The sequence below is a fragment of the Manis pentadactyla genome, chromosome 8 (assembly GCF_030020395.1).
Source record: "Manis pentadactyla isolate mManPen7 chromosome 8, mManPen7.hap1, whole genome shotgun sequence".
Classification (NCBI taxonomy): domain Eukaryota; kingdom Metazoa; phylum Chordata; class Mammalia; order Pholidota; family Manidae; genus Manis; species Manis pentadactyla.
The window spans coordinates 82,305,495-82,320,284 of record NC_080026.1 but is presented as its reverse complement, the minus strand read 5'-3'; the positions used below and the strand labels follow the sequence as shown (position 1 = coordinate 82,320,284).

General features: G+C 34.6%; 1 protein-coding gene and 1 long non-coding RNA gene across 8 annotated transcripts in view; one reads left to right on the top strand and one right to left on the bottom strand.

The window, feature by feature from the left end:
- The window catches only part of ANK3 (ankyrin 3), a 331,543-nt gene that overhangs the window by 305,227 nt on the left and 11,526 nt on the right, over positions 1-14,790 (top strand). For 3 of the 5 annotated variants that reach the window (XM_057505891.1, XM_057505892.1, XM_036895049.2), the window contains 2 exons: positions 1,841-1,931; positions 4,140-4,518. In XM_057505891.1, the coding sequence (XP_057361874.1) occupies positions 1,841-1,931; positions 4,140-4,518 (470 nt within the window). Of the gene's footprint in view, positions 1-1,264; positions 1,574-1,840; positions 1,932-4,139; positions 4,519-14,790 lie in introns of all 5 variants that reach the window. The other 2 variants (XM_036895053.2, XM_036895055.2) reach the window with 1 other exon arrangement.
- Positions 8,896-14,790, bottom strand: part of LOC118917348 (uncharacterized) — an 89,814-nt gene continuing 83,919 nt past the window's right edge. For 2 of the 3 annotated variants that reach the window (XR_008998910.1, XR_005026774.2), the window contains 2 exons: positions 12,822-12,895; positions 8,896-9,030 (listed from right to left, as the gene is read on the bottom strand). This is a non-coding gene — a long non-coding RNA (uncharacterized LOC118917348). Of the gene's footprint in view, positions 9,031-12,821; positions 12,896-13,256; positions 13,482-14,790 lie in introns of all 3 variants that reach the window. The other variant, XR_005026773.2, reaches the window with a different exon arrangement.

Below are 14,790 nucleotides of genomic sequence, written 5' to 3'. Positions count from 1 at the left end.
CCTTAGTTTTAAAATCTGGAAATTTAGTGATGTGTGAATGAAACAAATCTCACTTGTACAGATTGCAAAACTCATCTAATCTTAGCCAACTTTTCAGTAACGAAACATTCACTTACCTATAGCTATTTGAATTTACAACAGACGTTAAACTGGTATTTATCTTGGACCGATGGGAAAATGACGTTTTAGTTTTGTAGACTGGTAATTCAGAAAATGTGCCTGGTTGCCTTTTTTTCCCGTCACTCCTCTTCGTTGAACTTTCGTGAAACTTCCTTTCCTCACCATGACCAGACTCTTGTTGACTTTTCTCTCGGCTGAAGGAGAAAAATACTCCCTTCATCCATGTAGCCAAGTTTAAAACAAGACAATTGCTCCCTCCTCCTCCTCTGTGTAGGCTGGTTAATCAACCTCTGTGTTGCATAGCATTGCCATGAACATGCAGGAAGCTCTGTGCAGATGGTTTTCCTCCTGTCTCTGTTGTGTATCATTTTTTTCTCTTTATTTGATTCATGGGTCTGAGTGGACCCCTATCACCACGTCCACCAAGACTTCCATGTACCCCACAACCCTTTCACCTCTGTCACATTATGATGCCTGAAAACCAAGTGAATTCTTTCCTACTTTGTCTGCTTTTTAAATCCTTTGCCTAATATCTTTTTAGATTTTTTCCCCTCGTGCTACTGCTCTAAAATCTAATAATCATTTCTTTACAAAAATTGAATTTATTTTGCTTTGCTATAAATTTCATGTGGAAAAGTAAGAATTAGAATTGGGTAGCATTGCTCATACATACAGTTTTGAGAATAAGTTATAAGTAATCATAAAAATTGGTTTCTTGTGCCTTGCTGTATTCAGTCCACCACAATATGGATTTTGCATGCTAAAAGTAGAAAGATAATAAATTTGGCCATGGAATAAGTGTATTTTATATAATGACAATTAAATTTATATCAGATTAAATTAGTCTATATATTTAAGACAAATATACTAAAAATTATTTTTTATTAAAATTATTAAAATTTTATTTTATTAAATAATTAAAATTACCAAAACTGATAGAAACTATTTATATCTTAATTATTCTATTTTATTATAGTTTATACTAGTCTTTTATTTCATTGTATTACATTTAATTGTACTAATTATCAACATTCTGTAATTCATCATACATTTTCACACCTGATATAATTTAAGTCATTCCATGTGTTTTTATTTGATGTACTCTAATTCATTCCAGTCAGTCCAAATGTACTGTCTTCCATAGGTTATCCTTCCCTTCAAGTGGAACTGGAAACTCCCACAGGGTTGCACTACACACCACCCACCCCTTTCCAGCAAGATGATTATTTTAGTGATATTTCTAGCATAGAATCTCCCCTTAGAACCCCCAGTAGACTGAGTGATGGGGTAGTACCTTCCCAGGGAAACGTAGCACATTCAGCAGATGGACCTCCAGTCGTAACTGCAGAAGACACTTCCTTAGAAGACAGCAAACTTGATGACTCAATGCCTTTAACAGAAATGCCTGAAGCAGTGGATGTAGATGAGAGCCATTTGGAGACTGTATGTCTGAGTGAGTATTCTCAATACCTCGGAAGTATGGCTGGGGTCCCACCACCAGAGCCAATGAAACAGACTAGGAAAATAGGAGTAAGCTCTGAGCAGCAAGAGAAAGGAAAATCTGGTCCTGATGAGGAGATGACGGAAGAAACACTCAAATCTCTGTTTGAGGACATTCAACTTGAAGAAGGAGTAGAGTCTGAGGAGATGACAGAAGAAAAAGTACAGGCTATTCTTAAACGTGTTCAGCAAGCAGAACTGGAAATGTCTTCAATTACAGGTTGGCAGAATGAGATACCAAGTGGAAACCTAGAGTCCCCTGCTCAAGCTCGGAGAATAACTGGTGGGTTACTAGATCGACTGCATGACAGGTATGGCTCTGCTTCAGAAAAAGTAAAGTGAAACACAGGTTACATGTTAATATTTATTTTAAATAAATGCTTTTTAACAATTACTCTCTTCCTAGATTACCATTCCAGTTTTGGGATAATAACCTGCTTTAAAGATTGGTTCATTCTGCTAATCTGGAGATGGAAAGTTCCATTAAACTAAAATATAATTCTTAGTCTGAAATAAAATGCAAAAACTTTTACATACATGCCAAATATTTTTACTGTAGAAGACTACTCTTTTCTAGATTATTACTTCTTATATTATTCTTTGCACATAGCCTTAATGCTTATTCAAAATAATGTAGTAAATAAAAGTCCAAGTCTTTTAGAAATATAAACATTTCTACTGTTGCCTGACTTCAAACATAAATATGCTTATTATGTAAAATTTTAAAATACAGATTTGAAAAATCAATGCAACTCCATCCTCTAGCAATAATCACCATTACAATTTTGTTGATTTCTTTTACATACACTTTTTAAAATGTTTTGACTTAGAAAATGCAGAGAAGCAAAAAGAAAAGTCATCTGTCCTCTTACCATACTAAGAAAAACACTTAACATTTATATATCCTTTTTTTCTGCATAAACATTTTACATAACTTGCAACATGGCAAATGTAACTCTTTACTCCAAATAATATTGCCATGAAAGAAATCTGATTATTAGCAAATAATTCCCTGATTCTGAATCTTGTTCTTTTCATACTGGCCTTATTCTAGAAAGGTGAGAGTCTAGTGTCCTCCAGACATTGGTTCAACTCTCACCACCATTAGGTTTGCATTTTGTGACTTCAGATAAATTCCTAAGCTCAAAGAACATTAATTTACCAAGCTTTAAAAATAAAACTACTACTACTTCCCTAAAACAGATTTACTGATTGAAAAAGAAAGCCTGTAGCATACCTACCAAATGACTGGTACAAATAGTCTCTTGATAATGGTTAGCATTACTTTTATTGATGCACACAGCAAACAAATATTTTTTACTTTGGTGGCAACTAGTGGTAATTTGGATGCAAAAACTGAGGTCATTTCAAAACCATATTTTCATATTGTTGATAAGCTTCTTCAACAAAAACTCCCAAAGAGAGAGTTTGCAAGACTCCTTTTGAGGAACGGTAACATCCTACCAAAAAGATGATTGCAAAGACAACAGATAGTACTAATTTTGGTGTCTACGTTCAATATAGTCACATAATTTACAGTTGCAAAGTAAGAAATAGAGGTAAATATAGTTATGCTATAGGATCTTCACAGTATGCTGGGACTGTTTGTCCTTCCACAAAAAGAATAGGGTATGCTGTTAATTTTTTTCATAAATGTATTTAATCAGAATTGTATCTACAAGAATACATACACAATGTATATATATGTATAACACATATAAAACACTGCAGTAGTTATTACCTTCAGAACTCTACAGATGACAAGCAAAGACATCTGACAAAATAATAAAAAGTTTACAAATAAAAGTCTATTCTGAAACTAGTAAAAATTAGAAATCAATTTAAAAGTTTTGGAAGACAAAGTTTTTGAATAGTTGGAAGGAACACAGTCCTCACAGGAAGTAAGAGCAATGAGCAAGCACCAACACCCTGACCAGTGAGAGTCAGCAGAGGTCAGGAGGGGAGAAAGATGAGAACTAAATAAGGGTAGTAGGGTTAGAAAAGCATGATGGCAGGATTCACACTTGTGAACGTATACGAAGACTGGGATTTGGGGTTCTAGGCATGCCAGAGCCCTAATCACAAGAATTTACTCTCTACTCTGTCAACAATGTTTTCACTGGCAATATAAAAACATTTTAAGATATCTTCCCTTTTGAACTGGTGGATCTAAAACTCAGGATATGTCCATGAATCTCTCAGGATTACTTCCTAAGATACAGAATGCAAATAGCTATAGAAGCACAATTAGACATAACAAAGCCAATGACAGCACAGCCAGCCAGGTCAGGAGTTGGAGTGCAGGGGATGCCTGGCACCTGTGTAGCACCTCCTCACCTTAACACTCCCACACCCATGAAAGCCCCTGATTTTGAAATCCAGCGACTGTATTTTTCATGCCTTTCTATCTTATGCCTTCAAAAGCAGTTTAAAACATAGTTGTTTAAAATATAGTGCTTATGAAGCCCATTTTCAGCCATATGTTACCATTGTAAATTTCCACAATTTATCATTTGCAGCCCTGACCAGTGTAGAGATTCCATTACCTCATATCTCAAGGGAGAACCTGGAAAATTTGAAGCAAATGGAAGCCATGCAGAAGCCACTCCAGAAGCAAAGACAAAATCTTACTTTCCAGAATCCCAAAATGACATAGGAAAACAGAGTGCTAAGGAAACTCTGAAACCAAAAATACATGGATCTGGTCGTATGGAGGAGCCAGCATCATCATTAGCAGCATATCAGAAAGCTCTGGAAGAAACTAGCATGTTTGTAATAGAAGAGCCTAAACCCTGTGTGCCTGTCAGTATGAAAAAGATGAGTAGGACTTCTCCTGCAGATGGCAAGCCAAGGCTTAACCTCCATGAAGAAGAGGGATCCAGTGGGTCTGAACAAAAGGTATGTCATCTAGTTACCCAGTAGGCTGTCATTTAAACAAAGTACTGATGTTTCACTTCTTTCGATTAATCTTGTAGCACTGGGTTCAAGGCTCTTTTCTATTTCCAAATTATAAATGCATGATTGAAAATTATAACACTAATGGTGGAGGTAAACAAAGTAGAGTAAAATGTATGCTATTTTATCATACCTTCATTCATTGGGTAAGAAGAAGGAATAAGCATCTCATGTAGCCATTTTCAGGAGGGAAAAGAACTACAGAGATGTTTGGCAAATAGCTTGAGGCCCCGTATTAATTTTGTCGTCTTTCTTATGAAAGTGGAATTATTCTGATCCTTTTTTGGTTATTATGCATAACAGAGTTTATAGCATGTGATCCATCTAAGATGTTCTATAGGGTCTGTTGTGGGAAAGTGAGTTTTAAAAATTGAACAGTTCCCAAGCCTAAAATAAAAGTGGAATTATTCTGAGCCTTTTTGGTTATTATGCATAACAGAGTTTATAGCATGTGAACCATCTAAAATGTTCTATAGGGTCTGTTGTCGGAAAGTGAGTTTTAAAAATTGAAGGAACAGTTCCCAAGCCTAAAATAAGGTGTGTAAATACTACTGTTGGTTAATATCACTTAGAAATTTAAAGTGTCACTTTAGGAATTTTTAAACCTTAGTGTCATAGAATAATTTGCTTGCTCTTTGTATGTTTTTGCGGTATCGTCTAATAGATTTTTTTTAATTCTTTGAGGTTTGTCATTTTTAGATATTAAAAAAAAATCTTAAGCTGAAATTATGACTCATAGATGGAGATAATAAAAATCAGCTCTATTTCCTGTGCTTTTGACTGCTTTTTATTCTCTCAATTTTTGTGTCTTTTCATGAACCACTCAATATATGTAGATTCAGTTACATGTCTTTGGAATAGTAGCACTTCAGTTTTCCCTAAAACATTTAGTTTACCTAAACTATTGAGTCCATGATTAATTTGAGGTTTAGAAAAAATTACAGTAAACTCCCAATCATTCAGGAGTGACTTATCAGTTAATCATATCTTTTCCTTTCCCTTCCGCAGGCTGCCTTTTGACCATTTTCTAGCCTGTTAGGAGGGAAAGTGAGAGGAAGTAAAATTCTCAGGCCTTTCTTTCACTTCCTTCCTGACAAATGTGGTTTTGAATATTGATTTTTGTCTTTTAGTTAACTCCTAGCATATTTAAGCAGTATGACTTTGGATGTTGCCTTTTAAATTGGGTCCACAAAATATAGGGAAAAGCAATAACATAGTGATGTTTTAACTATGAAAATTTATTCTGCATAAGCCTGTTAAAAATCAGTAGAGAAGTTTTTAAAGTAAATTATAAATAAACACTCCCATGTGATACATGTGCAAAAATAGTGGCCATTGCAGAATAAGGGAAAAGGCATAAAGAAGGTTTGAAAATGAAAAATCTTAATCCTGAATGGAAATTCAGCTGAGTTCATCAGTAATGGGAAACTATTATTACTAGAAAATGTGTTCAAGATTTCTTATGAATGAGTTTGTGCCTTTGGTACTGGTCATTGTTCCTATAATGCAAATGGCTTCATGAGCATCAAAATGTATAATGGAGTCTAAATTTCTAGGAGATATGGGCCTGACCTCACGAAAAATCCAAAGATGTTAAGGATGTTGTCTTTTGTGGCTAGACCATAATACAGTAGCATCATCTAGGTCATCTGATCTGTGATCTCAGAAAACAGCCCCTTTTTGTCCCCCAAAAAATCAGGTCAAAAGTCCGGGTGCGGCTCTTAAAAGGATGACTGCCTGCTGTTACAAGGTAAAATTCTGCTATTTTCCACGTCTTTCCATGAAGCAACCTAGGGCAAGGAGAACTGAGAAAATTCCATTTGGTCTCCTAGTTATACTCTTTGCTAGTTCCTAGCGAACTCTGAAGGGAATCCTGATTAAGATTCTACTGCCATCTTCTCTCCACCCTACACTAAGATTACAGTGACTCCAGGGAGAGAGTGGAAACTGACACACTGGCCAAATAGCCACTTTTTTTTTTCCTATTAAGGGGCTGGTCTCAGATGATTCTTGATAAGATGATGATATAACTGACATCTGGTTTGTTGTTAGTGTTTGCATAACAAATGTTATTCTGCTTTTAAATTTACCCAAGTGAAAAACTTCCCCTGTTTAATGCTCCATGCATGGATAATTTAGATTGAATTTCTCTTATCTATCTATTAATCCCCGAATGCTGATTAGTTCGTTCTTTTCTTTAACAATATGAATTCCTTATACATTTTTCTGCCTTTTTGGCCATTGTAGGGCCTCTTTTCACAATACTTAATCATTCTAAGTGTCCTAAATTGATAGTTCTTTTCTTAAAAAATTTAAAGGTAGTAAGAAAGTTAGCAGCCAATATGCAAGGAGTAAGAAATTTGGCAATTATTTTCTTATGACAACATATTATTCACTAGAGTATTTTGTTCAGATGAAATTTCCTACCAAATTAAGGTTGATATTACCGTAAATAAGTTTAAAATAATAAAGTAAGTTTACCTTTGGTGGAAAATGGACTACTTTATTATTTATTTGACTAACATTTCATACCTCCTGTAATAATTTTACTTTTCTCCCCTATTTTTACCAATACTTCCAGTGTTTTTTCAAGTGGATATTAACTATAACTTCTATCTCCAGAACTATCAGATTTTGGGTAACAAATCTAATTCTAGAATTATTTTCAGAATTCTACCTTTAAAATTTAGAAATAAAATCATTCAGTAAATACTCTTCACCATGATATTTAAGAAGAACCCAAAGATATTTTTCCCTTTGAATTATAAACAGTTTGCCAGTTAGCAGTTTTTCCTTATTGCTATCCTTATTACCTAAAAGTAACATTTTGTGCAGTTACTGTATTCCTGTCCAAACCACCATATTATGATCTATCAAATGATTATTCTGTTCTAGTTCCATAACAATTCTAAGACATCAAGCTTTTGCATGTTTTACATCATTCATCTGAGTAAACTCTTACTGAGTACCAAGTATATAATAGATACCAACTAGCTAGTCCATGTGACAAATTATGCTGATACAAAGTTGTCAAATCTGACCAAAATTTTATAAAAATCAGAAATACTATGTCTCTTTCTATAGATCACATAAACATGGCTCAAACTATACATTCAAGTCAAATATAGACTTAGTTAAAAATGAATATTGATGTTTCTTCAGACTAGTAATAGTATGTAGTTTGATGCCAAAGTTTCTGTGATTTTTATTTTTTAAAACTTATATGTAATTTAATTACCCTGATCTATATATACACACACACACACACATACAATACACAGAGCAACTTCGATTAAACTCATCCTCAGAATTTTCTTCCACTGAAATTTGTTGAAGATTTTCATGAATCTACATCATGATTTTCCTTAAGGAAGAAAACCAACAAGTAAAAGTAATTCTTTTTTGATTTCCCTTCTCAGAATATCTTTTATTTTAAATGTGATGGTAAAATTATACTAAAAATGCATTTATCAGGACTTGAAAGACAGTGAGAGTGATGCAAGCTCAGAGGAAGAACGGAGAGTCACTACCCGTGTTATTCGCCGGCGTTTGATTATAAAGGTATCCCGTAGCCAGATCATTGTGTGGCACTGCTGTATTATTAGGAAGTCCTATCTTGTGGTTTTGAAAATTCAGCATGCTTGGTAACTAAATGGCTCTGTATATGTTTCCTTGCACATTTGAAAGCTTATAAAAACAGCCACCAAAAGGAAAAAGTCATGTTGCATGGTAGTGAGTATTGTGTTTAGGCCTGTGTTTGACATGTGGCAGTTGTAATTTTATCTGAGAATTCTTGGCATTTGTATTCTGTGTTCCCTGAAGAGGTACTATATGTGTGAACAAAGATTCTAGTGAGAGAACAGTTCATATCAAATGAAATGTTCAATTGAAACCTCAGAAGCTATAATGAGGTGTAAGGTAAGATGAAGAAGAAAGAACATGAAAGAATTAAAAGGCTCCATTCTCAGTCTCAAATTCCTACTGCCTTAGATGAAAACCAGTTCTTCATTTCATACCAATCAATGAGTGAGAATTTGGAGTTACAGCCTGGCACAGTTATAAGTGCCATAATGCAAATCAAGCAAAACCTTCTGAAATAAGTTAGATTTAACTAACATACAAAAACAAACAAACAAACAAAACCAGGCTGTATTTTTAAGTATAAGAAGTAATTTTTACTATAAGTGAAAAATATAATTCCATCCTGTTACAACACAGTTGAACACTGTGAATAAATCTTGATTTCCCTGACAAAGGCCTTTTGAAGCCCTGACCTTATGCACAGTAAGGTCCAGCAGAATGCCTCTCGCAGTCTGCAGCTTGTCTTCATTACTCTGTCTTTAGTGAGATCTTTCTTGATGTTAGAATAATTGAGCGCAGAAACTAAGAAGCCATTTTCAATACACAGGCCTTTGAATGTGGTCCAAATAACTTAAGGCTTCTTGGTTGGCATCTCTGAAGAGAAAGAAAGGAAGGACATACTGATTGAAAATCACTTATCAAATCTGTCATCCATTTCTAAAGTGTCAGGAGACCCCAAAGAGAGCAGAGAAGTTGGCTTAGGTATCCAAAGTTTCTTAATCCTGCAGCTTGTACTTTTCATGTAAATCAGATGAGAAGAAAATCTGACAAATCTGCTCTAGTAGTTTTTCTAAGATTCTGGAAACATTAAGGAAGAATCGAAGTCCTTGTCTAAATTTTAAACCATCTCCAAATCAACCTTGAGTTCAATAGGCAGCTATCAAAAAACGCATGAATTAATTCTTTGAAAATTCCATACAGGCAAACACAATTACCTATTAGTATCTAGCACATTTGCAACTATTCAGGTAACTCCCACACGTTCCCTGGGATTAAGGGGAAGAAATACTTGACTTAGTTTTTCTGAAGGCGTTAAAGCCATTCTCTTTGCTCTTTCCAGAATCTATGTCTTCAAGAAATGATATTTTAAGGTGAAACATCTAGAAGAAGCACAGACATACAACATTTATGCTTAACCTATGACATATTCATGTTGCATCCACCTCATTCCTTTATAATAGCTGCTCATTTTTGAAGTTGATGCTCCTCTAGATATAGGACAAAATAAACATAATCCTGCAAAAAATATGGGAGGAAGAGGGTAAAGAAGTTTTACTAGGTAGAATACAAAAACAATAAAAACATCAATCCTTGTCCCCCACAGGTCACTGAGGGTCATTTCTTTTGGTCTCCTAAAATTCTAGACATGCTTTAGCAAGTTAGCTTTTAAGTAGTGGTGTAAACACATACATTTGAACTTAATATATGATTAATTGTATATACTGTGTTAACATTTTTATTAAGAGCTTAAGTTTAAAAGACCAAAATACATTATGATGTTATAGGCTTCATAAAACAGAGGAGTCTGCATTCTCTCCAAGTCCCCATCTTCTTGAAGTTATTGTAATTTTGGGGAAGTTGAATGGAATCATCAGAGAATGGGTTTTATAACTGAGAAGAACATTGTATAAACATCAAACAAGCTTTGAGAAATGTCTTTTACATGTGACAGAGCAATCAAAAGCTAAATAATAACTAGAGTTAATTAGAAGCTATAACAAAAAATCTTTATGAATAAGAATCTTTCTGGTTAATATTTTTCTATTCAAATTTTTGGGGCAGCTGTTGCCTTTCTCTTTACATGTTGGTATCTTTCTAATGTAAAGAAGAACTGAGACTGCAGTAGTGTATGATAAATATGACATGGAAACCATCTCTCTATGTCAAAACATCAAATGAGAATGTTAGGATGTAAAAGGATCATCGATATTAAAATCACTAGCCTTCCTAGATGACAAAATTGAGTATTGGAGATGAGTCAGTTTACCCAAAATCACACAAGGCAATAGCATTTCTGGGATCAGAATCTAATCCATATCCCCCTAGTGAAGTATCTTCTACCTGCTTTTTCCACAATAGTATATTCTTTCTCATTCCTAGAAGGAATAACTTGTCCTTGACTTAATTAGACACTTGGCCATTTAGACCCTTGCAGCAGCAGAGAAGAAAGCAGCACTGCCTGTCTTTCCAGGAAAACTATTTGATTGGCCGGAATGCCAGTAATTTGACCTACTTCATGGAGGCAGTCCAGCATATGCATACTGTTTGTCATAGTAACCCCCTTTGCACTCAGAATCTCTGAGCTGAAAACCATTTTGGGGTTGTCCCATCCCTCCCAGGGAACTCAGTGAAAGCAGGTAGGAGTGCTCTGGATTCCATTACCACAAGTCAGTCTTCTTAGCCACTCAGTTTGCATAAGGAACGGGATGAAAGTACAATTTTATGCTTTTTCTCGTTAATTTCATGTGTAGATAAATTCATTTTACTTTTATTTTTTACAAGTAATATTTTGAAATCCTTGAGAAATGAGTGAAATTAACAAACTCTCCCATTTGTTTTGGAAATTTTTAGATTTCTATAAGCATATTCATTTAACTTGATAATATCACAGAGGTTGCAAATGCTTGGAAGCAGTTTAACCAGAACTGCAAGCTTGTTTACATTATTTGCTTAGCAAATTCAGTGATTACAAAGGTAAACTTTAAACCATCTCACAGCCAAACTGTTGTGAACTTTGGTAAGATTGAAGTAACTGAATATTTACTCTATAGCTAAACTGTATTTCTTTTCTACAGTTGAACTTTTCGATTGCTTGATTTGGGGAAAACGTACATGTAAACTCTTATTTCAAAAGTATGTGAGTTCAGTCTACCGTTTCCCAGAGGTAACCACTGTTCACATGCTTCAGATGACTTATATACATATATAAATAGTATATAAAATGTACATGCATGCACACATCCCCAGCAAGTGGGTTTCCCAGAATATAAAAATGGGGGTTTACTATACACACAGTCTAGTATTATTCCACTCTAGGAGAGAGGAATAAAAATCATAAAAGGCAGTGCTCCCAGCAGAGATCCAAAGGGAAGTGCAGTTAGTCTTCACTGGTGACCAGATATGCTTTAATTTTCCTCTGAAATGGGAAAGAAAAGGGCGAGGGGCTGTTGTCAAAAATAATGTCACCAAGACCAGCGGAGTGTTTTTACTTAAAATATGAACTATTTTCAAGAACTTTAGAAACTATGCTCTCTCACTAAAGAGAGGCACCAAAGGATTCTCCTTGGTTCCACTCATTCTCTAATACATTCGTTAGAATTAAAAATGGATGAATTTTTTTTAAACTTTTTTTGTGATTCCTTACTGTCTTTCCAGTCTATTTTATCCACTCCATTATATGTTTCTTCATAATCAGATAACTTATTTTGATCTTATTAAAGCACTAATTGACTATACTTAATGGCCATTTAAGAGATGTATCTCCACCTGTGTATGAATTTTCAATAGAAAAACAAATCAAAATGCCTACATACCAGAATAGACCTCAACAATTTGTATAGCTTGTGATTTCTAATAGAGCTCTGCTTTTTTCCAAGGCTACTGGTATAAATCAGTATATGTATTCATTCTGCTTCTAAATATACCTATCTCACATTCCTTTCAGAAACTGTCCCATTAATTGGCATCTTTCTCAAAAAAGTGAATTCAAAACATACCCAATAGAATTCTAATTTACTGGCATTTTCCTGGGATCCTCCAGTTATCTTAACACTCAAAAAGCTGAACATTAATTTTTTTCAAGGGTTACGTCAAAAGTATTTCATTTATTCATTTTTAAACTATAGCAAAACCTTCATGACCTTTTATTGGCTTTTCTGCTGTCTTTATTCCTTTACTTTAAAGATAAAAGGAAATTATATTTTTTTCCAAAAATCTGAAACCAACCACAGGAGATATAAATAAGATTCCCACAAAAATTCACTGCAGAGTTGAGTGTGCTTAGGCATGAGGCCTCTACATTTTTCCGCTTTCCTTCCCTCTCTTAACTGGGCCAGTTGAAACTAATCATAAGCAAGATTCAAGATGAGCTCAACATAAGCAGCAAGTAACATCTTATTTTATTTTCATCCCATATCTATACCACAGTGAGGTAAAATAAATATGTCCCACCCATTGTCGTGACCTTTAAACCCACAATCCATAAAAATACAGAGTCATTTTGTAAAATGAAAGAATGAAAACAGAATTTTTTAGCAAAACAAGATAGTGTTTTAGTTGTTACTGTCATTTTAAACCATAACAGTCTTTCAGTTGGTTGTGACTTAAAGCAATCACAGATTTTCTCACCATTGGCTGGCACTGATAAAATTATCAGAGCTGCTCACCTTTTCCATGACAATAATACTGAAAATTAGAATCCTCAGAAATGAGTTGTCTTCTTTGTGATCTGCCATTTTCTCTAAAAACAAAAAATAAAACACAGATGTGCAATAACTATAGTACTCCATACTATAGCATTATTCAGGTCACCTATTCAACAAGAAGTCTAACAGGTCAGTAGGTCTCTAGAACAGGTCTGCACTTGGATGTTTGTCCTTTTTACCCTTAACTATAAGTGGTGCTAATCTAAAGCTGAATACCAGTGAGGAAGAAAATGTGTTGCAAATACAGTCCTATTTTTGCTGAGTGGCTTTTCTCATTACACAATCATAGAACTAATAGATTTCAAGGAGCCATGTAAACCTACCAAGCTTCCTATGAGCAGGAAAATATGAACCAACCTTGGAGAGTTAAGAATTTATTCCATTTCTTAAACTCACCAGAGGAAGATCTTTGACAGTTTCCTCTTCTCAGTCAGGTAACAGTCACTAAACTGAAAAGGATATCATCATCTTACATTCCTTTAGTACTGGTGTTTTTGTTTTGTTTTTGGCAATGGAAATTGGATGGCCAGTCATCACGTAAGATTCCTTCACTTGAAGATAGTATTCTGAAACTGTACTTCATCAGACTTACTCTCATTAAAGACCTATGAAAGGCTCAGCCTTTAAAAAAAAAAAAAAAAAAAAGTAAGATTTTCTCTGCAGCCTGAACTTTTATCATCACAGTCCTTCAAAAAAATGTAAATATTACCCTTAATAAATACATTTTTAAATGAAACTAACAAAGCATGATAAATATAACATCCCAACTAAGGTACTATCTTAATTCAAATTAGACAAAATACAATCCAAAAATGACTTAAGATAGGACTAACAAAGAAACCCTATACTCAAAATGAGATGATCTATTTAAAGCTCTAATTCTTGGCTAAAATTTTTTTCAACACGTGAAATTTTTGACTTGTAGATAAATATGTAACTGCTTTCTCTAATTATATATTTTCAAGTTCTTCCATCTTGGAGTTTGTTGCTAACCATCATTCTTGTACATACTTGAGGTTTAATGCTTTGACTGTTATTGACTGCTAAATAATTATCAGAGGAGTCAGCCTCTTCCCCTTGCAATGGAATTGCCAGTTGAATTTATACCTTCTTTTTTCTAAAATTCCACAGAGCATGTGTGTGGTGTATGGCGTGGTGTGGTGATCTATTCAGTATGTTGCTAATCTGTATGCCACATCCTTTAGGGAGAGGAAGCAAAAAATATTCCTGGAGAATCTGTGACAGAAGAACAGTTTACTGATGAAGAAGGCAATCTCATCACAAGAAAAGTAATCATCACTGATATTTCATGCTTCTTTTGGAATTTAGATTTTCTACTATTTGCTTGCTGTAGTGTCACCTCTTGAAACAGAAAATGGAAAATCTGTACTTTTCACTATTGCTTCCTACAGATCACTCGGAAAGTAATAAGACGAATTGTTACCCCACCAGAGAGAAAACGTGACGACATGGTAATGGAGAGGGACTGCCAAGAGAAAGTAGAAGATTAAAGCTTTGTGAATTCTGTAGAATATGCTGTTAAAAGGCTGGCTTCTGCAGTGTTTCAGCTTTAAGTGTTTGCTGCTTTTGATATGCATTTGATCAGGGCCAAAGACAGACTTTTCTTCCTAACATTTCTTAACATTATATATTACTACTTTCTTCAGAGTTTTCCACAGAGATTACAATGTGCTGGTTTGAGCACATGAGAGAAAGTAAAAACCCACTATCATCACTAAACTCTTCAACAGTGTCTTAGCACCCACCCAGTGCTTTAACTGCAGCCAAGTGCCTCCCTGGGATGTTGATGCACAGCACTTGATGGAGAGCAGTCATTTCTAGCAGATGCACAGGGTTTAAGTGTTAGAATGGCGAAAAGCTCAGTTCAAGATCCTTATATCAAGTCTATACATTTCCCTTTCCAATATAT